This window comes from Nelumbo lutea, chromosome 5 (assembly GCF_056320005.1).
Source record: "Nelumbo lutea isolate HS-2025 chromosome 5, American lotus-T2T, whole genome shotgun sequence".
Classification (NCBI taxonomy): Eukaryota; Viridiplantae; Streptophyta; class Magnoliopsida; order Proteales; family Nelumbonaceae; genus Nelumbo; species Nelumbo lutea.
Window position 1 is genome coordinate 80,541,706 of NC_142688.1, and position 24,411 is coordinate 80,566,116.

General features: G+C 37.2%; 1 protein-coding gene and 1 long non-coding RNA gene across 4 annotated transcripts; one reads left to right on the forward strand and one right to left on the reverse strand.

Moving 5' to 3' along the window:
- Nucleotides 1-2,875: 2,875 nt before the first annotated feature.
- Nucleotides 2,876-4,776, reverse strand: LOC148853061 (uncharacterized). 3 transcript variants are annotated; one of them, XR_016098995.1, is made up of 3 exons: nt 4,054-4,743; nt 3,741-3,971; nt 2,926-3,564 (listed from the first exon to the last, which is right to left on the reverse strand). It is a non-coding gene; the product is annotated as an uncharacterized LOC148853061 (long non-coding RNA). The 3 variants fall into 3 exon arrangements; XR_016098997.1 differs by having other exon boundaries at nt 2,955-3,564; nt 3,651-3,971; nt 4,054-4,712; XR_016098996.1 differs by lacking the exon at nt 3,741-3,971 and having other exon boundaries at nt 2,876-3,564; nt 4,054-4,776.
- Nucleotides 4,777-19,167: 14,391 nt separating this feature from the next.
- LOC148853062 (pollen receptor-like kinase 4) lies at nt 19,168-23,913 on the forward strand. The gene is made up of 3 exons (XM_088943010.1): nt 19,168-20,065; nt 21,748-22,344; nt 22,978-23,913. Exons 1-3 carry the CDS (start codon nt 19,414-19,416, stop codon nt 23,643-23,645), a joined length of 1,917 nt encoding a protein of 638 aa, XP_088799136.1. The 5' UTR covers nt 19,168-19,413; the 3' UTR covers nt 23,646-23,913.
- The last annotated feature ends 498 nt before the right edge of the window (nt 23,914-24,411 follow it).

Consider the following 24,411-nt stretch of genomic DNA (forward strand, 5'->3'; position numbering starts at 1 on the left):
TAAATATAGATTAAAAGCCATATCTATGTTGTAAACATGAATCAATTCAAGTTGTGGACTAATATTCTGCCTTACCCTTTATCAGAAATGGCAAATGAACAATCCGCCAAGCTTTGGATGATAACAAACCTAAGGGCCCAAATTATACTGACTGGAAACGTAACCTTATGTTGGTATTAAAGTCCAAAAAATTGGACAAGATTGCTAAGAACCCTGCTCCAGATCGTCCGGGTGATAGGGCTTCTGAGGCACGTAGGAAGGAATATCAAGAATGGAAAGATAAGAACTCTCTTGCCCGGTGCTATATCATATCCTCCTTCGACAATCCGATACAGAGACAATTCGATCAGATTGAAGTGTCCAAGGATATCTTAGATAGTCTAAGGACAATGTATGAAGAGCAGAATCGTTCTACTCGTCAGAAGGTCTTGATGTTGTTCATGACCGCAAAAATGACCGAGAGCCAGATGGTTCATGACCATTGTCTCAAGATGATGGGTTACATTAATGAACTAGAGGCACTCAAGTCAGAGCTAGATCATGTCACCAAGGTTAATGCAATCCTAAATTCCTTGCCTCCCTCATTCAATCAGTTTATCATGAATTACAATATGAATAAGCTAAATGTTAGCCTTCAGGAACTCAACAATATGTTATAGAGGGTTGAAGAACTGATCAAGAAGGATAAACCGATAGCCATGCTTGCTGAAGGTAGCAATTCAGGTAAGAAGAAGAAAAGGGCAAAGAAAAAGGCTTAGAAAGAGACTAGCAAACGGAAAAAGCAAAATAAGGACAAAGCATCGGATGCCTGTCACTTTTGCAAACCGACTAACCATTGGAACAGGAATTGTCCTCAATATCTGAAGACTAAAAAGTAAGTTAATTTTGGATCTTTTGTCATAGAGACCAATCTGTTGGTTATTTCTGCTTCCTGGTATATTGACTCTGGGGCTTCAACTCATGCATGTAAGTCATTGCAGGGGTTCAAGATAAGCAGAAGACTGAGGATTAGATGAAGGATAAGATATGTCTTATCCATTCAAGAATCCATATCCAAATATTAGATTTGGATTAAGGAACTCTCTCCTAATTGGATTAGGAGGCTGATCCTAAGAGGGCTATAAATAAAGGGGGCGAATTCCTTAGTTACACAACACAACAATCTGCAAAGTTCTTCCCTGTTCTTGCCACCCCTACCCAATTCGATCTCCACTTGTGGGAGTGGTCAAGAATTTTTCTTGATATTGCTTCTTGGCAGAACAAGCAATCAGAAGTCGTGCTCACCAGTCCTTTACTCCATTCTTGTTGAAGAACTGTCCTACTGATTCTTCTTTCCTACACACTGTGCCATCTTCAGTGGAAGCGGGTTTTGGTTTTCTCCTTGGGCATGAATACCTTCATTCGGAGTTACTGCTACTTCGTATCAGGTATATCCCTCTCCTCCCTTTTTGAAAATGCAATTTTCTAAAATAGGGAATACGATTCCCAGATGGGAGAGAGAAATTTTTGAAATTTCGCCCAACCTTCTTATAGGGTTCGACCATCCATATAATGGATCTCTCATCCCTTCATTACAAAGGTCTTACCCGGCAACACAGTGTCGTGTTCACCAATAAAATCCCATGGTATGTATCCAAGAGCTGATACCAGAGATGGTTAAGGTTGAAAATAAGATAGACCAAACTGAGCAGAAAAAAAAAGGTACAAAAGATGCAAAAAGGGAAGATAAATGATTCTACCTTACCGAAAATTAGAACTACTAAAATAGAAAGCTGTTATTTCTGTTGTAATATATACAGAAACCATGGATGGGCTGCATCCACAGTTTGTTCATGAATGAATCAGTCATACAATGAACCTCAGTCCTCTGTATACATTTACATAATGCTTATGAAAAACCAATGAGCATTCTTTTGAAGTAACTTTTAAATCTAGTACTATGACTGCTTGCAGGTTTGTGTGTCAACAACAAATAAGAATTACCCTGGCCGAATGGGGCATAAAGAAGGTCAAATATATCTAGCTTCTCCATATACAGCTGCATCATCTGCTTTGATTGGCTTCGTAACAGACCCAAGAGGGTTCTTGGTGTTGTAGGGGTTCTAGGAGAGTTTTGGGTTAGTGATCCAATATTTTTTTTTTTTCATTTTAGCTTTTTTAAGTAAAGTCCCTAAATCTATATCAGAATAACTTGGTCCATGAACCATTCTCTTTGTGTATCGTGCCCTCTTGTTTTATGGAATTTGACTTCATCTAGTTTTGCTTCTGCTCCTATTGAGAATTACTTGGTCCATGAATCATAAGGGTTCAATGGAATCACTCCATGAAACATGCAAAAAAAGGAAATGAATTAATTGTGATGTTTAAATTGTAAATTGAATTACAACTTTTCACCTCATTCAATTCTCTATATTTAAATCTTACATTGAACAAGAAAAAAAAAATACATCAAAAAGATAAATGACAACTTTCTTAAGCTACCCTTACTATTTAGTTAATTGACAAATAGTATCCTTATTGTTCAATTATTGTCTTAAAAGTACTCCAAGTTTTTTTTTGAAAATTGTCATCACTGTTAAACATTGACGAAAAAAGAAAAATATCAAATTTACCCTCCATTATTTTTTGAATTTTCAAAATAAAAACCAACTAATGATTAACCAATATTTTTGACGGAGTTTTTAACAGAACAAGGGGTCTTCCTCTAGTTCATTCTTAGGGTTTTAAGTTCAGTCGTTCCACTTCAAATTTTCTATTTAATTTCGATTGCTCTCATTTCAATTTGCATGCTCATCGTTCCTTAATTTCTTTGTAACTCTCATCTCGTTCTTGCCTAATTTCAGTCTCTAATTTAGACCAGGTGGAGTTCTGACAATTTAGTTAAGCTTAATTTTGTATTTAACCCTATAAAGAAATGCCCCGGAGTTTCAGCTATGGCATCCACGGTTACTACCAAGGAACATATTGAATCGCTGTTCTCAAAGAAGAGGCTCAACAAAATCAGATTAATAAACAGTCGAGCAGCGGTTCCTCGAGTGTTAGGCTAGAAAACATAGTCGTCCACCGAATTCTCAAGCGGTTTTTGCTCCTTCTCTAACCTCTCAGCAACACACTCATGAACTCCTCCTTCACTGTCCTGCTCAGACAAACAGGTGTTTGGTTTTGTTTTCGACTTGCAGAGGGAAGGGCTTCATGTCTTCTGCAAGCTGGCCGCTTTCTTTGGAGACAAACCACAGGTGTGGTTGTTACAGCCAGGGCAAGTTGTAGAGAAGTAGAAGCCGCAGCGTTGGGCATTGGCGGCAGTGAAACTGAAGTTTGGACTCTCCGTCCAAGTTTGCGACCAGAATGATGACTCTGCTCTCTCTCATCCTTTGCACCGAACTAAAGCTCGACTCTCTGTTCTCCAAGTCTGCAACCAAACCAACGAAACTCGATGATGTAAGAAGGAGAGCTCTTTTTGCAACTAAACCCTCCGTCCTCTGTCCTCCATCCCCCAAGTCTGTAACCAGACTGATGAAACTCAATGATGCAAGCTTGACCCTCTGCGCCAAGCTGAAGCTTGACCTGCAATTTTCAAATTAGAGAGAAAATAAGAGGGAGAAAAGTCAAAAACAAAAAGAAAAATGAAGAGGGGGTTTTCCATTCTTCACGTTCTTATTCTTATTTTCTTTTGCAGGTGGAGCTTTTGAAACTCCTCATAATCGCCGAGGACAAGAGTCATGGTGCATCCGTACACTTACTGATCTGAATCATTCTTCTAGTCTCGGCTCTAACGATGATTCAGATGGTCCCCTGGAGTACTATATCGGCAGCGAGAAAAGATACCTCTAGACGCATTGTCCCTGTCACCAGGGTGGTTTCAACCAAAACTCAACGACAACGAGAGGAATGACCACAAAGGCAGGGTACAAAAGACCTTCAAAAACTTGCTTAAAGGTAGTAGTTGAGATCTTCCGCATCAAAGAGTCAGGCTGCAGTAGGTTGGAAAGATTTTGTTGCTGTTTGTGGATACATTATTGTTATTATTATAATAGTAAGAAAGGGATTGCCTACCTTGAGTGTGGCCTTGTAACAAACACTTTGAAAGAGCTTTGAAAGGGTTTTGGTAGTTGCAAATGTAAGGAGAAAGGCTGAGATGTTTCTTGCTTCTTGGTCACCCGAGAACCATAAGAAGAGAGAAGAAACAATGAAAATGTGTTCTAATGTGAAAATCAAAACTCGTCTTTCTTCTTCTTCTTCTTCACAGCTGAAACCAATTAAGGGGATTCTTTCTTAGTTTGAATCCTAAAATGGAGGATTACAGTGGAGGATGGATGAAAGTTTGATTGGGAGTAGTGTTTGATGGTGGATGGTTTTGAGAAACAACTATAGAGTTTTTGGGTGGAGGAAAGTGGAGACTTCGGTCTCGACAATTTGTTGGGAGAAATAAAGCCTTTTGTCAAAATAATGATGAGAATAAGGTAATTTCCCTGCCTAGTTTGAATAGGAATGATGAGATTTCTCTATTTTCTTGCTAGGGGGAAGACGGAGAAAGGAGGAATTCAATTTTTGGTTTTTTTTCCTCTTGTTAGAGGAAGGTTGAGGAAGCTAGGGTTTCTTTTGCTTTTTCATTGCTAGAGGAAGATAAAGAAAGGAGGATTTTGGTTTAATGGTCTCTCTCTCTTAATCGAAATGAGCTTTAGGTTCACTGTAGCGTTTTTCCTCTCTCTCTCTCTTATTTTTTCCTTTTTTTTCTTTACCTTTTTGGGTCTATCCCCTCTCTCGACTGAACTCCCACTGCCTTGAGAAGGGGGTTCTCTTTTAAAATGCCAAATTCAAATCTAAGTGACTCTTTGACTGAAAATAGAGAGGGATCTTTAGAAAGGGGGTTTTCAAATCTAAGGCTGAGGTCGATTCTAGGTTCTCTTGCAATTTTGGATAAATTGAAAAAATGTCTAGGGACTTAGTTGTAAAGTTTTAGAGAGTGAGTTGTAGGAAGGGTCTAGATTTAGGGAGAGTGTAGTGAGAAGGATCTAATGGCTGAGATTAAACCGTAAGAGGCTAGGGTGTAATGTCAATTAAATGGATGAACCAATGGGATTTTTTAAAATGGAATCTAGGGTTTTTGAAGTGTAGGAAGGTATCTTTGCACGAAAAAATAATGGAAAGCTATTTAGGTAGGGCCAAATCACTTAAAGTGGGTCTAAGGTGCCGAGGGTGTTAGGATTTTAAGGCAATTGAATATCAGGTGCTTCAACCTACCATGTTGCATCGGTTGGAATCTTTATTAATGAAAGGGTCAAACAAGGAATTTTGCATTAAAATTTGACATGTGGATATCGAGAGTTTTGTAAAGAGAATATTTGATTTTTAGAGATATAGCCATTGAGAATGATTAAATCAAAATCTTTTCTATAAGAGGGGTCAAATGGAAATTTAGGACTAAAAAATGAATGAGGGATGATCAAAGGGTTTATAAAAGGGAATAGTGAGGTTCAGGGGTCTTAGGGACTATGCTACAAAGAGAATCTTTGGTTTAAAGAGTTGTTAACGAGAGTGATCAAATCAAAATCCTTTCTGTAGGAGTAAAACAGGGATTTTAGGTCTAGACTTTAGCAGATAAGTGATTGGGAGGTTTAAAAAGGTAATGGTAGCATTTGAATGTATTGGGGGACATGCTACAAAGGAAATCTATGGCTAATTACAAGCAGTCATATTAGAATCTTTTATATATGAGGGGTAAAATGGGGATTTTAGGGTCTAAAATTTGATGAATGAGTGATTGAGGGGTTTAAAAAGGTAATGGTAGGGTTTAGAAGTCTTGGGGCCATGTCACAAATGGAATCTTTGATTTGGAGAGTTGTGGCTAATGAAAGCGATTATATCAAAATATTTTTCATAGAAGGAGAAAAACAAGGATTTTAAGGTTTGAAATTTTAGGAATGGATGATCTTGAGTTTTTAAATGATAATGATGAAGTTTGGAAGTCTTGAGGACCATGTTGTTACAAGAATCTTAGATTTTGAGAGTTGTGGCTAATAAAATCAATTTGATTGGAATTTTTTTATATGAGTGGTAAAATAGGAGTTTTAGGGTCGAGAATTTGATAGATGGGTGATCAAGAGGTTTAAAAAGTTAATGGTAGGGCTTGGAAGATACGGGGGTTGTGTCACCAAGAAAATCTTTGATTTGGAGAGTTACGACTAATGAGAGCGGTCAAATCAAATTCCTTTTATATGAGGAGTAAAATGGGGATTTTGGAGTTTAAAGTTGGACAAACAGGTAATCGAGAGGTTAAGAAAGGTAACGTTAAGGTTTGGAAGTCTTGGGGTTTGTACCACAAAGATAATCTTTGGATTGAAGAGCCACAACTAACGAGAGTGATTGGATTATCTTTTCTATAGGAGGGGTAAAATGGGAATTTTAGGTTTTAGAATTTGACGGATAAGTGATTGGAATGTTTAATAAGGTAATGGTAGGGTTTGGAAGTCGAGGGTTGTACTACGAAGTGGATCTTTGATTTTGAGAGTTGTAATTAACAAGAGGGGTTAAATCGAAATCTTTTTCATGTGGGATAAAATGGAGATTTTAGGGCCGAAATTTGATGAATAAGTATGTATGGATTTTTCAACGTTATAGGTTGTGTTTGACGTGACAATGCTCATGTTGTCATGGGGAATTTCTGGTATGAAGTTTTCCACCAATTAGGATAGTTGAAATGAAATCTTTTATTTGATGGAGGGTCAAATGATAAAGATTTGGAGCTGAAACCTAACAGATGGGGATCTAAGGGCATATGGAGAAATTTGATAAGGTTTGATGGGTCTCAAGTTAGGATTAAGGGGCTAGATCTTATATTTGGTAGTTTTGGCTATTGAGGAATGTTGAAACTAGAATCTAGGCTTGATGATGGATAAAATAGTGATAGGTTTAAGGTGCATGTAAGCATAAGAAAATGGCTCACTTAGGCTAGTTTAGAATCACCACCCATTAATCCAGTGAAATGCAGGTGATTGGAGCTTCAGGAATTATTTAATTTTTTTTTAATAGTGACACCAAAGCCCAAAGCACCAGCTGAAATGGTCTGGTAAGACTTGGATGGGAGAGAGAAGAGGTTAGACACTCATTTCCTCCATCCATTAGGTGGGGCCCACATGGGGTTCCAAGGTGAACATTAGCACTAATATGTAATTCTTAATTATATAAAGGAAACATCAAACACTATCATGAAGACAAAGCAAGAAACAACTTTCCTTAAGCAAACCCCTTTTGTTTTTACTTTTATTTATTTATTTGTTGATTTACTGTATATATACATATATCTTTGTTTAATAATTGGAATATTGAGATCTCATATTTGAAGGTTTCTACCAACTAAGAGATCTAAAATGGAATCTAGACTTGATGGGAGGTTAAAGGTGGGATTTGGTAGATGGATGTCTAAGAGTGGTTTAGTGTCATTGGCAAGGTTTGATGTATCTACAATGTATGGGTGGATCTATGATATGCAGCTTTTAGGTAAACAAGGAGGGTCGAAATGAAATCTTAGCTTGATAGTGGTTCAAATGATGGGGATCGGAAGTGGAATTTGGAAGATGTTGTAGATTTTAAGATGTTTAGATGTCACTGGTGGAGTTTGAGGAGCTTTTAAATTGGATCAAATAGGTAGATCTGGGATTTAGAGGTTTTGTTAATGGGAGTATTAAAGCAAAATCTTAGCTTGATGATGAGTCAAATGGTGAAGATTAGAAGTGGGGTTTGGTAGAGGGAGATCTAAGGGCGTTTTGATGTCCTTGGTGGTATTTTAGAAGTTCTAAAGTTGCATCAGATGGATAGATTTAAGATTTGCAAGTCTAAGTTAATGGGGGTGTTGAAATGAAATCTTGGTTTGATGATGGGTCAAATAATAGGAAATAGAGGTGGAGTTTAGTGGATGGATATAGTTGTAAATCACACTTGCAATAATCTAAATTAAAAGAAAAAAAATAGGAGAAAAGGAGATTGAAGAAAGAAAAGTGATGGAGGAAGAAGATTAAAGAAAATGAAGAAAAACATAGAGTAGCTCAAAACCTCTCTTCAGTCCCCCGTGATCTCTTTTATTCTTTTTTTTGTAAAAAATAAGGATAATTACAAATTGCCCTTAATATATAGGGAGCCCATCACTAAAGAAAGCAATAAAAAACAAGAAAAAAAGAAAATACATCCATAACTAAGGTCCACTACCTACTAACACAAGTCATAAACATAACTTAAAGAAAAATAATGAAATTAAGGTTTATTTGGCCCATTATCTCTATACTTCCCCTCAAGCTGAGCATAAATATCAATCATGCCCAGCTTGCTTACACAATGTTGTAACTTTGCCTTGGGGACACCCTTGGTCAGAATATATGCTAATTGTTGCTTTGAAGCAATTAAAAGAAGGAAAACTTCTCTAAAAGCTATCATTTCTTTTATAAAATGTCGATCAACTTCAATATGTTTTGTCCTATCATGTTGAATTGGATTATGAGTTATGTTGATCGCAACCTGATTATCATAGTAAAGCATTAAAAGGTTATCATGTGTAAAACCCATCTCCTCTAGAAGTGACTTGAGCCATAACAACTTTGAACCAAATATCTCGCTACTATTGACTATTTCTTACTCCCCTAGGAAACAATGTTCCCTTCAACCATGGCACAGTAAGCCAATGTAGATATCCTATCATCAATACTACCAGCCTAATCAAAATTTGGGTAAGCATCTAGATTCATGTGTCCATGCCTAGATAAGAGGATACCCTTTTCTTGGAGTTCCTTTCATATAACACATAATCCGTTCTGCAACAATCATATTTGTGTCCTTATGGGCATGCATGAACTAAATAATCACACTAGCAGTATATGGGATATCTGGTCATGTCATGCAAAGATATAAAAATATATCTTAGAGATTTTGAAATCTAAAATTTTTAGAATGTTCTTGCACTAAACCGAACAAGATTTCAAATCGAAATTAAAACAAATTGTACTTGATACATAGTCTACAAATCACATATCCAAGAGTGGTAGTTCACATCCAAAATCAATCCCAAAAATCGGGCTCCAACTAAAGATGGCACAATGAATGAGAAGTCAATTCAACAAAACTGTTTTCTACAAAACTATTATCCAATTGCATTGAATCAATTGGGATTTTTGAGCCCGATTTCTCCAACATTTTCTTGAAAAAACACAACAGAAAAACTGATAAAAATCATTCTTTTAATGCCTAGGTCAAACTAGGGTTTCTGGGAGAGAAAAGAGAAGAGCAGAGAGCAAGAGAGGAGGAATCCAAGTTGTACTCGCCCTCTTCCTCTTAACCCCCTTATATGGAGCACTCTCCTAATTTAATTAGGATATTATCCAAATTTGATTTGGATCTGGACTCTTTTAATAGATAAGCATTATCCTCTTAAGATGATAGGTGCTTCGTACCTAGAACCATGCCCAGTTTCGACCCAAATCACATTATCATGCGATAGCTTAACTAATTTCATTAGTAATAAAACTTTGGCCTATTTTCTTTAATGGCTCACGTCCTTAGGTGTTACATGGCCACTTTTGGCCTAATATTGTATGGCGTGGGACCCCACAAATGTCTCACACCAGTCCATAAGGGTTCAGCCCCACCTATAAAAGAGGTTAAGCTGAATTCATTGCTCAAGGTAGTGAACCCCACAAAGGTCTCACATCAGATTGGGCTCAGTTTGAACCCAACATTTACACCTAAATGATCATTGGACTAAGCCACCCTATGAAGACCCAAGAATAATGAACTTATGTAAAATAAATCCCATCAGGTAATTAGTCCTGTAATGGTCTCTTACACTAAACCTTTCAGCCCATAATCATCAAAACACTACCCACAAGGAAGGATCTCTTCCCTAACTACAAGTAACAATGTTACACTCTTTGCTCAGATGGATCCCGAGATTAAAACATTTTGCAAACATTTTTCATAAAATAATAGTATAATAATATATAAGTATATTTTTCAAAACTAGATTTCAAACATAGATGAAATCTGCTACTGGAAGTTTAGGTTTCTATCAAAGAGAATGCAAAGCATGATATTCACTTTGTTTGACAAATGGGTCGATCCTATCACTATGATCACCCATTCAAGTAATTTCCCAAACTCTCTTAACATACTCAGATATTTTGACTGATAATGGACATCATTAGTCGTCACATCAAAGGTAGCCCCAATTCATTACTTAGTGCAATATCATAATCAAGTCCGGGGTTATGTGTAACTTTCCAATTTTGTCCATCTATCTCCAAGTTCCAAGCCATAATTGAAAATTGGTTTGGGTTCAAATTTTCTTCCAAAGACCCACTACTTGTGCTTGCGGTCTAAACCTAATAGCTAAGACAAGCTGCTCTAACTATTTAGTAGCACACTAGTGTCAACCTTTTTAGGATAAAGTTCCCAAGTCTATCCAATGACAAAAAATATTCTAAACTAACATGAGTCTCATAAATGTCTAGGTTAAGGGGTAATTCATAGAAAGCATATCATCATTAACATGAAACAATAATGTACTTTATTCATTAACAAATAAATATTTATGTACATTAATTTGATTGGAGCTAAGGGCATACACTGTCTAATACTTGCATACCTTGCCCTACATTTACATATAAACCTCTTCAGTCAAATATTCATTTAAGAAAGCATTCTTCACATCAAATTGATATAAGGGCCAGTCATAACTCACTACCAAGGATAACAAAACTCTCACCGTAGTCATTTTTGCAACTAGTGAGAAAATCTCCATATAATCAATTCCATATACCTAAGTATTACCGTTGGCTACTAGCCGAGCCTTATACCTCTTAATGGTGCCATGAGCATGATACTTGAAAGTGAACACCCACTTACATCCCACTGGTTCCTTCCCATGGGGCAAATCCACAATACTTTAGGTATGATTTTTATGAAGTGTTTCTATTTCAGTTTTCATAGCCTCTCTCCATTTTGGCTTAAATAAAAAAGCCTTTATAACTAACTTGGGTATAGGTTAAGAAGAAATAAAGGTTAAAAAATAATAATAAGATGGGGATAACAAGCTATAATATAGGTGTTTGGAAATACAGTGTGTTATACATTTCTTCTTATCTTTTCTCACAGCAATAGGTAGGTCTAAGTCTGGGAAGGGAGGTTCTGAAGCATGCGGGGAAGAACTTGTCCTCTCTTTAGGGGTTGAAAGTGTTTGAGGCTCAACTATAGACGGGGGAACAACTTGATCATGTCGTAGCCTTTGTCTTTGATACCACCTCTAAACTATAGGATTGAATAATGAAAACTAGAGGACTAATAGGAGGATGAGGAGAAGCAAGAATTGTAGAATTGGGAGACGAAGGCTCTACCAGTGGAATAGAAGGAACTACAGGAGACTCAATCTTAGGTTCAACAAGAAAATGCAGAGGAAGTGGTGAAGAAAATAGTTCAACAGAATGCTCCCCCTCAGAAGAATTACCATAAAATGGAAGTGACTCTACAAAGGTAACATTCATGGAGACAAAACGAGCTCCACTAGTGGGATAAAAACAACAATAACCCTTTTGTATGAAGGCATACCATAAGAAAATGCGCTTGTAGGCCTTGGGTTCAAACTTATGTCTTTGAGAGTTAAGGACATGAACATAACATGTGCACCCGAAGACACGTAAAGGAATTAGGAAACAATTTACTCTCAGAAAATAGGGCGGCAAAGGGAGATTTGAACCCTAAGAAACGAGAAGGCATGTGATTAATAAGGTAGGTAGTTGTCATCACAACGTCACCCCAAAATCTCATTGGAACATAGGAGGCAAAAAGGATGTTGTTGGCTATTTCAACAACATGTTGGTTCTTTCAACAACATGTTGGTTCTTTCTCTCTACTACCCATTCTATTTTGGAGTATGAGCACAAGAACTTTGATGAATAACCCCAAACTTCTCAAAGTATGAAACAAGATCATTCTCAAAATATTCCTTAGCATTACCTGATCATAATATATTGATGTGGGTATCAAATTGGGTAACCACAAATTCATGAAGCTATTTTACAAGTTTGGGTACTTCTACACAAGAATCCATAAAATAAAGGTAGGTGTAGTGAGAAAAATCATCAATAAATATAATAAAATACTTATAACCACTCATGCAAGGTAATAGGTGGTTATAAGAGTTTCTACAATTGATGCTTTGACAACTTGCATGACTCACAATGTAGACTTAACAACTTAATTTCTTTAAGCAATGTTGGAAACAAAAGACTCAACAAAGAAAATGAAATATGATCCAAATGATAATGACATAAAATAATACGATTGGTTGACTCTGACACATTTAAACCAAAAGCTACTCTCGGAGGTGACTCTTGACTTTGTCCATGCATGTCCAGTAGGTATATCGCATTTGCCTCATGACCACTCTCAATCACCTTCTAAGAGTCCATGTCTTGAAAAAAAAAAATAAAAAGAAGGGGAAAAGGTCCTGCAATTCAAATATTTTGTCAAATTACTAACTAAAAGAAAATTAGTGTTTAGTTTATGAACGTGAAGGGCTGAGGATAAGGTGAGGGTGTTTAAAGCCGTAATGTTTCCCTTGCCAAATATAGGAGCAAGAGAGCCATCAGCAAAGGTGATCTTATCTCTACTAGAAAAAAGTTGGTAAGTTGAAAATAAACGGAACACATTAGTCATATGATCACAAACACCAGAATCAATTATCTAAGGGATCCTACAATTACTTAAGATAGAAGCATGATCTACAGTAGCACGAATACCTAAATGGGCAGATGAAAATGAAGAGGGAATTGTCTCTAATGAAGTAGGTGTTATAGCAATAGGCTCAAGGTGACTAATTATTTAGCCATACTTCTCACACTTAGCCTTGGCAGTTTCTAGCAAGTTGCTCTCCCACTGACTTCTTACCACTATGCCCCTGTTCACTAAGTGGCTATATTTGCATTTACACCTTTCCCATTTCCATTCCTTTTTCAACTATTGGCATTCTTGAGTTTGGTAGGTATAAGCTTTGGATGTAGTTTCCAACAGGTGTCCTTAGTATGTTCAGCCTTCTTATAATATTCACAAACAACACCTTTCTTCCCACTGCTGATCTTCAGCTTTATCCTGGCATTAGAATATTGATCCATCTGTAACTCTATAAACTGAACCTGCCTCCTGCTCTCCTCACTACTCACCATAACATAAGCCTAAGATAAAATCACCTCATCCTTCGCCAAAACATTCTATCTCACAATATCATACTCCGAGTTGAGTCCGATAAGGAATTAAAAAACCTGATTTCTTTCCACTAGTTTTCTATGTGTTTTAACATTCTTTATACACCCCCAAACCACAATCTCCATCAAATAAATCTCCTACCAATGAGATTTTAGCATGGAGAAGTAAACGAATAAGAGCTTCTCCCTTGTCTTAGATTATTTACATCATTCTTTAACTTGTAAGCCTAAGCAACATTAAATTTTTGGGAATAGGTCTCTGTGACACTATTCCACACCTCCTTTGTAATTTCCATCCAAAAGTAGTGATGACTAATATGTGTCTGCATAGAATTCATTTTTTTTATCAATAACACTTTCATTAAATCATCAATAGAAGATTTACAAGAGGAAGACAAACACACTAATCTTCCAAGAGCAACAGAGAACCTCAAGAAAAGGAGAAAAAAAAACACTAAAGTTACAACTTAGCCCAAAACAGTGAATCCCTTTCTGCCCCTTGTTTAGCTAAACCATCAACTAGAGAATTTGCCGATCTTTTAACCCAACATGTCTTAACTTCCAACTCTCGCACCAACCACTTGAATTTCCTCCACTCATTATTGTACTTCCATAAACCATTGTGCTCTTTAATCGGCTACCCTATCACCACCTCTGAATCCCCTTCAATTAAGAGTTTCTTGATGTTCAATTCCTTTGCTTTTCGGACTCCTTCCATAACTGCAAAGTTCTCAGTTCTAAGGGAGTCACCCACTCCAATTGTGCCTGAGAACATGGCAGAAATGACCCCATTTTTATCACTAAAAACACCCCCAATCCCTGATTGTCCCAAATTTCCATACTACACCCATCAAAGTTTAATTTCAAGAATCCACTAGGTGGAGGGATCCACGCCACATTCATTGCTGACTTGGTCTGTGTGCAATTAGCAATTTCACCCCACTTCCTCAACATGTCATCCACGGTGTAATCTATGAATAATTACAAAGATTTCAGCCACTGTACCGCCCTAATATGTATAATAGCTTTTAGATATGCTTCTCCTCACTGAGCTTCTGAGAATATCCTAGAATATCTTCCCAAAGTGTCTAATATACTACAACCCTTAGTCCTCTCCACATTGTCCTTTCCCTTTTTATCTGTCACCTGAAAAAAGAAGGTGAAAAAAGGCCCTGCAAGTCTGATGGGGGATTCCAGCTACATCCAAATAGGGAGAAAGCCCAATCCCACATTGACCTTGCAAAATGGCAAGACACCAGTAGGTGAAAACTAGTGTCTCCATCCGCTTTACACAGAACACACCATTGAGGTGACAAGCAAGTATTGGGTCTCTTCTTTTGGAGTAGATCACCAGTGTTGATTCTTTCTAGATAGGCTTCCCAACAAAAACTACCAACCCTAGGAGGTATTGCTCTGCACTAAACATCACCAACAGGGAAATGGGGGAAGGTAGGATTAGTGGACTGACTTAGGACTTTGAAGAACGAAGCACAAGAAAAGATGCAATTGGGGTTAGGTGTCCAAATTCTAGAATCCGCCTTAGTGGGGTCTAAGACAACGTTATCAAGAAGTGCAATAAGGCTCGAGATATTGTCGAAATTTGAGTCCCTCAAATCCCTTCTTAGACCCAAGTTCCACCCAATCCTAGAAGTGGAAGAGGACGGTGTGGTGAAAGACGAGATTGACTCATTTTTCAAATCAGAAAGAGCACATAAAGAAGGAAACTGATCCTTTAAAGGGACACTCCCCACCCAGGTTTGTTCCCAAAACTTTATGGAGTTACCAGAATTCAAATCATACCTGATAATAGGGGAGAAAACTGGTAGCAGGTCATGAATGGCTTTCCAAGGAGAATTTCTTATGGTCCTAGATCTGATTCCAACGTCTCAACCATTGTACTCCAGCCCATGTATACTTGCCACTATTCTAGACAATAGCTTCTCCTTCTCCAAAGGGAACATCCATAACCACTTTCCCAACAGAGTCATATTCCTTCTCCTAATATTCCCAAGCCCCAAACCACCACAAGTCTTACTCCTACATACTATCTCCCAGCTGACTCTATGATCCCTCTTCTCTTCTCCTGGTTCCCACAGGAAATCTCTCATTAGCTTCTCCAATCTGTTAGCAACCTTCATTGGGATTTTAAACACCGACAGGAAAAAAATGGGTAAGTTAGCAAGTGTGGCCTTAATTAGTGTAATTCTTTCACCAAGAGAGAGGTAGTTTTTTTCTAGGATACCAGTTTTTTTCCAAACCTTTCCACCACCAGGTTCAAAAAGCTCTCTCTCATGGGATTATCACCTAATGGCAACCCTAAGTAGTTTAGAGGCCACCCCGATATTTCACACCCCAATAGTTCAGCACTCTCCCTGATCTCACCCTCCTCCAAATTCACCCCCACTACACAACTTTTCCCAATGTTAACCTTCAAGTTGGACATTTCTTTAAACAGTTGTATCACCGACTTCAAGTTCCTAATAAAGCTCACATTCCCGCCTTCACAAAATAGAATCATGTCATCAGCAAACTGTAAGTGAGTGAGGGGGGTTTCCATCCTCCCAACTCTCTAGCTTCTAATGAGCCCCCTAGAATCTTCCCTGTAAACCAATTTTCCCAAAACTTCCCAAATTAGAATGAACAAGAAAGGAGAAAGGGGATCTCCTTTTCTTATACCCCTACTGGTTGGAAAGAAATCTACCACTGTTCCCATTCACTAGCACTAAATAATGACAATTCCGGACACAACTCATGATCCACTTACACCATCTAGCCTTAAACCCAAATTTAGTCAAAACTTTCCTCAAGAAATCCCAGTCACCAAGTCATAAGCCTTTTCCAAGTCCAACTTACAAACCACTTCCTTCTTATCCCTCTTAAAGTTTTCCACACTCTCATTAGCAATTTAGATCTGATCAGTGTTTTGTCTTCCACTCACAAAAGCTCCTTGGTGGTGTGCAATGATATATGGTAGTACCTTCTTTAACCTCAAAGACAACACTTTTGCAATGATCTTATACAAGCTATTAACCAAGCTAATTGGTCTAAAGTCCTTCGGGTGAGATGCATCTTTCTTTTTTGGAATTAATGTTATAAATGTTGAGTTCACCCCCGGATTGACAATTCATCTCTTGAAAAACTCCACAAACACCCATAAAAGATCATCTTTCAAGATATCCCAACAATCCTGATAAAAAACCATTATGAACCCATTCGGCCCTGGAGCTTTTGTTCTATCCATAGAAAACACAACCTCCTTGATCTCTTCTAAATTAAATCTTCTTTCCAACCTTCTCCTATTCTCCACCCCTACATCTGGCCAATCCAATTCTTCTACCCACACCCTTCTACTCATAGGCCTTCTTAGAATAGATTTGAAGTGCTCCACACAGGCCCCGACAATCTCCTCTTGTTGTACTAACTCAACTCCATCTACTACCAATTTGGAGATAAGGTTCTTCCTTCTCCTGTCATCTGCTAGAGAGTGGAAATACCTAGTGTTTCTGTCTCTCTCTTGTAACCATTTACACCGAGATTTTTGCCTCTAGCTAATTTCCTCCTTATGTAGTCAATCCTCTAACTACCTTCTCAAATCTCTCCTGAGATCATTGTCTTCCTCTCCAAATTCTCCCCTTTCTTCTTTAAGGTCAAGGCTTTCAATCTTATCTAGCAGATCTCTCTTTCTTTCTTCTATCCTCCTACATCTTAACCAACCCACTATTGTGTAATTCTCCTACATCCACCTCTCATAGGTGGGGTCATCCTCCCCCAGTTTCTTATTGCTCCCGGTGATGTAACCCCATTTCTCAATACTACACACATGTATCTTAATAGATTGACACCAATCTAAATAATTGGTCACAACCAGATTCACACTGGTCACTACCCCAAAAAGATTCTTTATTGATCCCCCATGTTCAAACCTGAAATTTGTCGGTATTTGGTTTCTCCTCCAGTTTACTCCATTAAGTGAAATGGAGATCAAAATAAATCTCAACTAAGATAGACTTGCTATCCCATGAAAAAAAAAAAAACTACTCCTTAAACAACCAAACCCAGAGTTTCATAGGACCCGCCTGAATGGAAGAAGAGGAGAAAGTTCAAATGCTCCTACCAAAGATTCCAGAACCCTATCCAACTCAAATCGCCCTTAATGAAAACCAAAAGGCTACCCTTTGATCCCCAAGCACTAATTTTTAAGCGTCTCTAGGACCTATAACTAGTTTTCTCTAGTTGGCTAGGGTTTTTGAAAAAAACTCCAAGAACCTACCTTGGGTTTCAACTAGGGATGAAAAACTCCACAAAACCTCTCTAAAAACCCTCCCAATTGGGGTACATAAGCTGCTCCCTAATCATTCAATCAATTCTCCATACAAACTGTGTATGGGCAAAGAGAGAAAAAGAAAAGAATGTAAGAACTTGGCTATAATACCAAGTTGTAAATCACACCTGCAATAATCCAAATTAAAAGAAAAGAAATAGGAGAAAAGGAGATTGAAGAGAGGGAAGTGATGAAGGAAGAATAAAAGAGAGTAGTTCAAAACCTCTCTTCAGCCCCAAATGATTTATTTTATCCCTTTGTTATAAAAAATAAGGACAATTACATGAGTGCTCTTTGTAGGGCATTCATCATTAAAGATAACAAAAAAATAAAAAAAGAGAAAACAAGCCCATAACAAGTCATAAACATAATTTAAAGAAAAACAAAGAAACTAAAGCCCATCTGGCCCATTATCTCTACAGATATGTAGGGACTTTGTGGTGTGGCAAATAAAACAAATCTTTTATCGAATGGGCGAAATGGAAGATCTAATGGTTTGATGCCTTCTTGGTTAGGTTGGATCATCCAATCATGGGTCTGATTGAAATCTTGGTTTATTTAAATGTTGAATGAGGGAGTTAAGTGGAATTTAGTGGAGTATTAAAGACTAGGGTTATGAGATTGGCGGTAGAGTTTTATTGTGTTCAGAGTGTATAGATTGCAAGTTTTAGGCTTGGGAAGTGTTAAAGTGTTAGATTCATTTAAGTAGAATCTAGCGGTGGATAGATGGCAAAACCTTGGAATTTGGGGTTAGGACTTTATCTGAACGGGTATTTTAGGACTTTGAATTGGATGATTGGATATGATCATGTGATAGAGGTGTTGATGGGAAGTGATTAGGGCTTATAGATGGAATCTTATAGATTTAATGATGAATTTGAGTTGGGATTTGGCTTCTTAGGGTTTTTAATATTCTAAAGAGGGTGGAGAAGTCTGATCAAATGTTTGGGGTATGAGAGATAGGTCAAAGAGAGGACCAACCAAAAATCAGGTGCTGAGGTGTTGTCTACTACTAATTAAAATGGATGTTCATTCCATTTCTGGTCTCCACTTTCTTGAACAATTGTAAGAAGTAAAATAGCTAAAAATCTACAAGTTTTAACAAAAAAAATATAAAAGCTAGATATATGATGGCCCGAAACAAACCACAAACAATTAACCAAAGTTAGTTCAAACACTTATTTCATAGTTTCAAGTATAGTATGAAAGAGAAATATCATACATAAAATTGAAACATCTTTGTATATCATAAACAATTTGATAAGAAAGGAGTATATCAAAAATAAATAAATAAATAACAAAACCCAGAAGAAGATAGATCGCCATATCTTCTAACTGTGGGTGTGCATGAATTGAAATTGGTAGATCATTAATTTGCATGATCGAGCCAAGAGAATGAGAATTCCCATATTAATTGACTCTTATCAGGTATTAATATACATATGTGTATATATATATATTATATTTTCTAAACGGCAAATGCTAAATCAGCAGCTAGCATTTTCTCTTCTTAATAAGAACTGCCCAAATATAATTCAAAGGCCGGCCTTGTATCTCTCTTGTAACAGCTAATCTAAAACGTAGGTACATCTGTAGAGATGAACAAAGTAGACTTCGTCAATCTGGCAACCCTTCATTTGCCCCTATCCAACCTCACTACTCCTCTAAAGTCACCCCCACCCTATTCTTAGCACTTCAAACTCCCATCCGTCCTCAACCTCTTTCTCTCTCTTCCAAGAAACCTTGTTCATCAAAACCCACCTCAATTCAAGTTTCTTTGTCCCGGCCCCAAAACTCAATATTTCTGAGGACATCAATAAACGCGCGCACGCAGCGCGCACAGCCCCGTCCATGGCCGGCGGTGACCCATATTGGCTTCTGAATGCATTCCTTATCACCCTTCTGTGCATTGTCATTGTATCTTCCGGCGATCCTGATGCAGATATCCTCCTCAAGTTTAAGAAGTCCCTAGCCAACGACGCTGCACTATCCAATTGGAATTCATCTACGAACCCGTGCGTGGGGAAATGGGTTGGCGTGAAATGCTGGGAAGGAAACAGAATATGGTCATTAAAGCTAGAGAACATGGGATTAACAGGCCAAATTGACGTCGATTCCCTTGTCGGCTTGCCATACTTGCGGGGCTTAAGTTTCATGAACAACAGTTTTGATGGTCCCATGCCTAAAGTAAAAGTGCTTAGAGCACTAAAGTCGTTGTATTTATCCCACAACCGGTTCTCCGGCGAGATCCCGGACGGGGCTTTTGCAGGAATGGGATTGTTGAAGAAAGTTTATTTGTCACATAATAGCTTTAGTGGTAAGATTCCATCTTCACTTCTGGGGTTGTCTAAGCTTTTGGAGTTGAGGCTTGATGGAAACCAGTTTGAAGGCAATATACCCGATTTTCAACAGAAGGGTCTTCAACTACTGAACGTATCAAATAATTATTTGCAAGGTCCCATTCCAGCCAGTTTAAGCAATATGGATTCAAGTAGTTTTTCAGGTAGTTCACCTTCTTCCCCCCCGCTTCTTCAGAAAGATTTTCTCCACTAGTAATATCCATAATTCTTCTTCTTCTTCACATTATTATTATTATTATTATTATTATTATTATTATTATTATTATTATTATTATTATTATCGTTATTATTATTATTATTATTATTATTATTATTATTATTATTATTATTATTATTATTAGCGGGTGGAGTAGGGTCCACTTCGCCGGGGTGAAATAGGAAAAAACTATAGTGGCCCCCAATTTGGTTTAGGGTTGTCAAAGAGTCAGGTCTAAATAAAACCAGTTACAAGAGAGTTTAAAAATTATATACTTCCATAAAATAATCAGTTCCGGATCTAAATCAGTTTTGGATAGGTAAGTACAAAAGCAAACCCAATTTTAATTTAGACAAAATCATAGAACCATAACTGTTATAATTATGTCCAATCAATTTAGCTCCATTTGATAGATCCAACCCATTGGTTCAGCCCTAGTTTTTCTTAAATAAATTAATGTTTATATAATAATTTATTAAATTGAATAAAATAAATAAATGAATAAATAAATTATTATTATTATTATTATTATTATTATTATTATTATTAGCAGGTGGAGTAGGGTCCACTTCGCAGGGGTGAAATAGGAAAAAACTATAGTGGGCCCCAATTTGGTTTAGGGTTGTCAAAGAGTCAGGTCTAAATAGAACCAGTCTTGAACCAATTATTTAATTGGGATAAAATCATAGACCTGATTATATTCAAATAGTAACTTAAAATAATACTAAATTATTTTTATGTTAATAAATTAAACATTTTTTAACTAATATTATCTTATTTACTATCTATCAAATTTACTATTTCAAACATAAAGCATGATAAAAATTACAAGAGAGTTTAAAAATTATATACTTCCATAAAATAATCGGTTCCGGATCTAAATCAGTTTTGGATAGGTAAGAATAAAAGCAAACCCAATTATTAATTTAGACAAATCATGAAACCATAACTGTTATAATTATGTCCAATCAATTTAGTTCCATTTGGTAGACCCAACCCATTGGTTCAGCCCTATTTTTTCTTAAATAAATTAATGTTTATATAATAATTTATTAAAATGAATAAAATAAATAAATGAATAAATAAAAATTTATTGGGATGGAACTGGGTTTGCAATGTAGCCCCATCCGGACAGATTATTTATGTTTGGCAGAAAACATGAAAAGCCCAAATTAACTGTATTTCAGAGAAAAAAAAAAGCTTTTCTCAATAAAGCTTCGTCTGATCAACTAAAGCTTCAGCCTTAAGGCAAGCCCAAATTGACCATATTTCAACCAAATATGTCTGATGGTTCCCACTTGAACCTGATTCTTTAAAGCAAATCAGCTAATAGAAACTCAACCGAAGCTTAAGCCCTTGCAAATGGTACCCTTCACATGAATTCACCTAGAAGAATTTAAGGTTCACTAAGGTAGAGTTTATGGGCAACAAGCTAGGATGTATTCCATGTTCAGAGGGATCAGCAAATTTACTACTGAATTTCTCCAACCAAGAGACCAAATATCAAAAACTCGGCATCAAATGGATCAGACCATCTATCTATCTGCAAATGAATCTATCTTCTTGCATTTCCCGTGTCTAATCTCATTTTGTTCTAATTTATAATTTGTTTATTTTTCCTAACATCAGGCAACGATGGTCTATGTGGGAAGCCTCTCAAGTCATGCGACTCCAACAAGAACAAGAAGTCTCCTTTGTCAAAGACCGTCATCATTTTGATCTGCATAGGCCTCGCTTTAGTGATCCTTGGTGCCGTTCTTGTTGTTCTACACCGCCAAGGCGAATCGCGATCGGGTCAGGCCCCAGAAAATGGCAACCAGACAAGAGCAGTGACTTGTGAAGGAGACAAAATGGAACGCGGGACATCAGGTTACTCGGGTAATAATAACAAGAAGGTTGAGCCTCCGGCGAAGCTGACTTTTGTGAGGGATGATAGAGAAAAATTTGAGTTAAATGACATGCTTAGAGCCTCAGCTGAAATTTTGGGCAATGGCAGCTTTGGATCTTGTTACAAGGCTGTTCTTTCAAATGGGGCGGCCATAGTTGTGAAGAGGTACAAATACATGAACAATATAGAAAGAGAGGAGTTTCAAGAGTACATGAAGAGGCTGGGGACGTTAACACACCCTAACTTACTTCCTCTCATGGCCTATTATTATAGAAAGGAAGAGAAGCTGTTGGTAACTGACTTTATTGGAAATGGAAGCTTGGCCAGTAAACTTCATGGTAATTCATTATCAGAAGTTAATTTTCTACATACATGGTAGCTAGGGCTGTTCATCAAACTGATCAAACCAACCAAACAGACCAATCAGACCCAATCCGATCCAATTTGATCAGTTTTTTAATTATTTTGGTCCGTTTCGATTTCGTTTTTATGTTAACCCGAGAGGTTGAGTCAGTTTTGGTTTGATCATTTGTAAGCCAACTAAAACTGAACTAACCCGACCACATATTAATATGGGAGAGTGGGAAAATTCTCATATTTCCTAGTTTAAAATATTTTATATTGTAATTTTTAGTTTTTTTAATTTACGTTTTAATAATATTTTAAACTTAACTTTTAAATTTAATTTTTTTGAACTGATCAATCAAACCAAAAATCAACCTGAACTGGCGGGTTTTCATCATTAGTCAATCAGTTTTGGATGACCAACTTCCCAATCCAACCAGGTCAGTTCAATTGACCCAATAGCATAGAACCAAATCAAACCGAACTGACCCGTGAGCACCCCTAATATATGGTCATCTCCATGCTTATGTTACTGATATGCATATGAATGCATGCAGCAAGCATTGATCTTGATTACCTGGTTCATTGATTCATGCCTAATTATTTTTCATGGTCTCATGTATCAGGAAAACAAACTACAGGCGAGCTGCGGCTCGATTGGCCGACCCGCTTGAACATCATCAAAGGAGTAGCCAAGGGCCTCGCTTTTCTCTACGATGAGCTACCTAACCTAACTCTTCCGCATGGTCACCTCAAGTCCTCCAATGTGATACTAAACGAGTCTCTTGAACCCCTCCTAACAGATTATGGCCTATTACCAGTAATCAACCAAGAGCATGCTGTTCATCTCATGGTGGCATACAAGTCACCCGAGTATGCGCAGTGTGGACGCACAACAAAGAAGAGTGATGTTTGGTGTCTTGGCATACTGATATTGGAGATACTGACGGGTAAGTTCCCTGCTGCTAGCATTTCCAAGCAGGGTAACAAGGGAAGTGTTGAAGATTTGGCATGTTGGGTCAGTTCTGCTATAAGAGAAGAACGCGCAGTGGAAATTTTTGACAAACAGATGGAAGGGACAAAGAACGCTGAAGGAGAAGTGTTAAAGCTATTGAACATTGGGTTGTGTTGTTGTGAGGCTGATACGGATAAGAGGTGGGATATAAAGGAAGCAGTTGAGAGGATCGAAGAGTTAAAAGAAAGGGACAATGACGATGACTTCTACTCCTTAATTAGCGAAGGGGAGATGCCTTCCACAAGATCATTGATGGCTGAGATTGAACTTTCTCTATGAATGGTTGAAATGGGGAGGGGAGATCGAAAGAGGGAAGAGGGTTGGTACTGGGGTTGTTGATCTTTTTTGGAAGTTGAGGATATTGACGGCTAATGTGGTTGTTCAATATTATACATTTTCCCCTAGTTTCAAGGAAGTTTTTGCTTCTCTATTTAAGAAGTAGAGCGAAGGGTAGGGATATTTGGTATCATTGCAGTTTCTTCATGAAACATTTGGGGACAACATTAATAAAAATTGATGACAAAGATGAGTTGTCCGTTACATAAGGGTGTCAATTCAACTTAAAAAGATGCATGTGGAGATTGATCATTGTTGTTTAGAGTTGAAACATCAAATTTAATATTGTAAGTAACAACAACAATTTGTATTGATCAACCCAAAACGTTTCTGATTATGTGACATGACAACTCATATTTTAACACCAATTTCAATTCATCAACCCCAAATGTTTCATCAAGAAACCACAATTAATGGTACCAAACACAACCTTGATTATAAGACAATAGTTGGACTCCACATCCGTGTTCTAATCTCTTAATGTATGTTTCTTTATATATATTAGCAAATGTATACACATGTGGGATATGTGGCACATTACAGAAAACAAACCACATTCAAAGAAGCTTCAAAGAAAAGAAACAAAACCAAAATAAATAGGAAGAACAACTCTTCATTGAATACTTAAGAGAAAATTAACCAAAACTCCCATATGTGATTCAAAACTAATAAAATCAATAGAATATTTCAGAATAAAGTAAAAGAAATT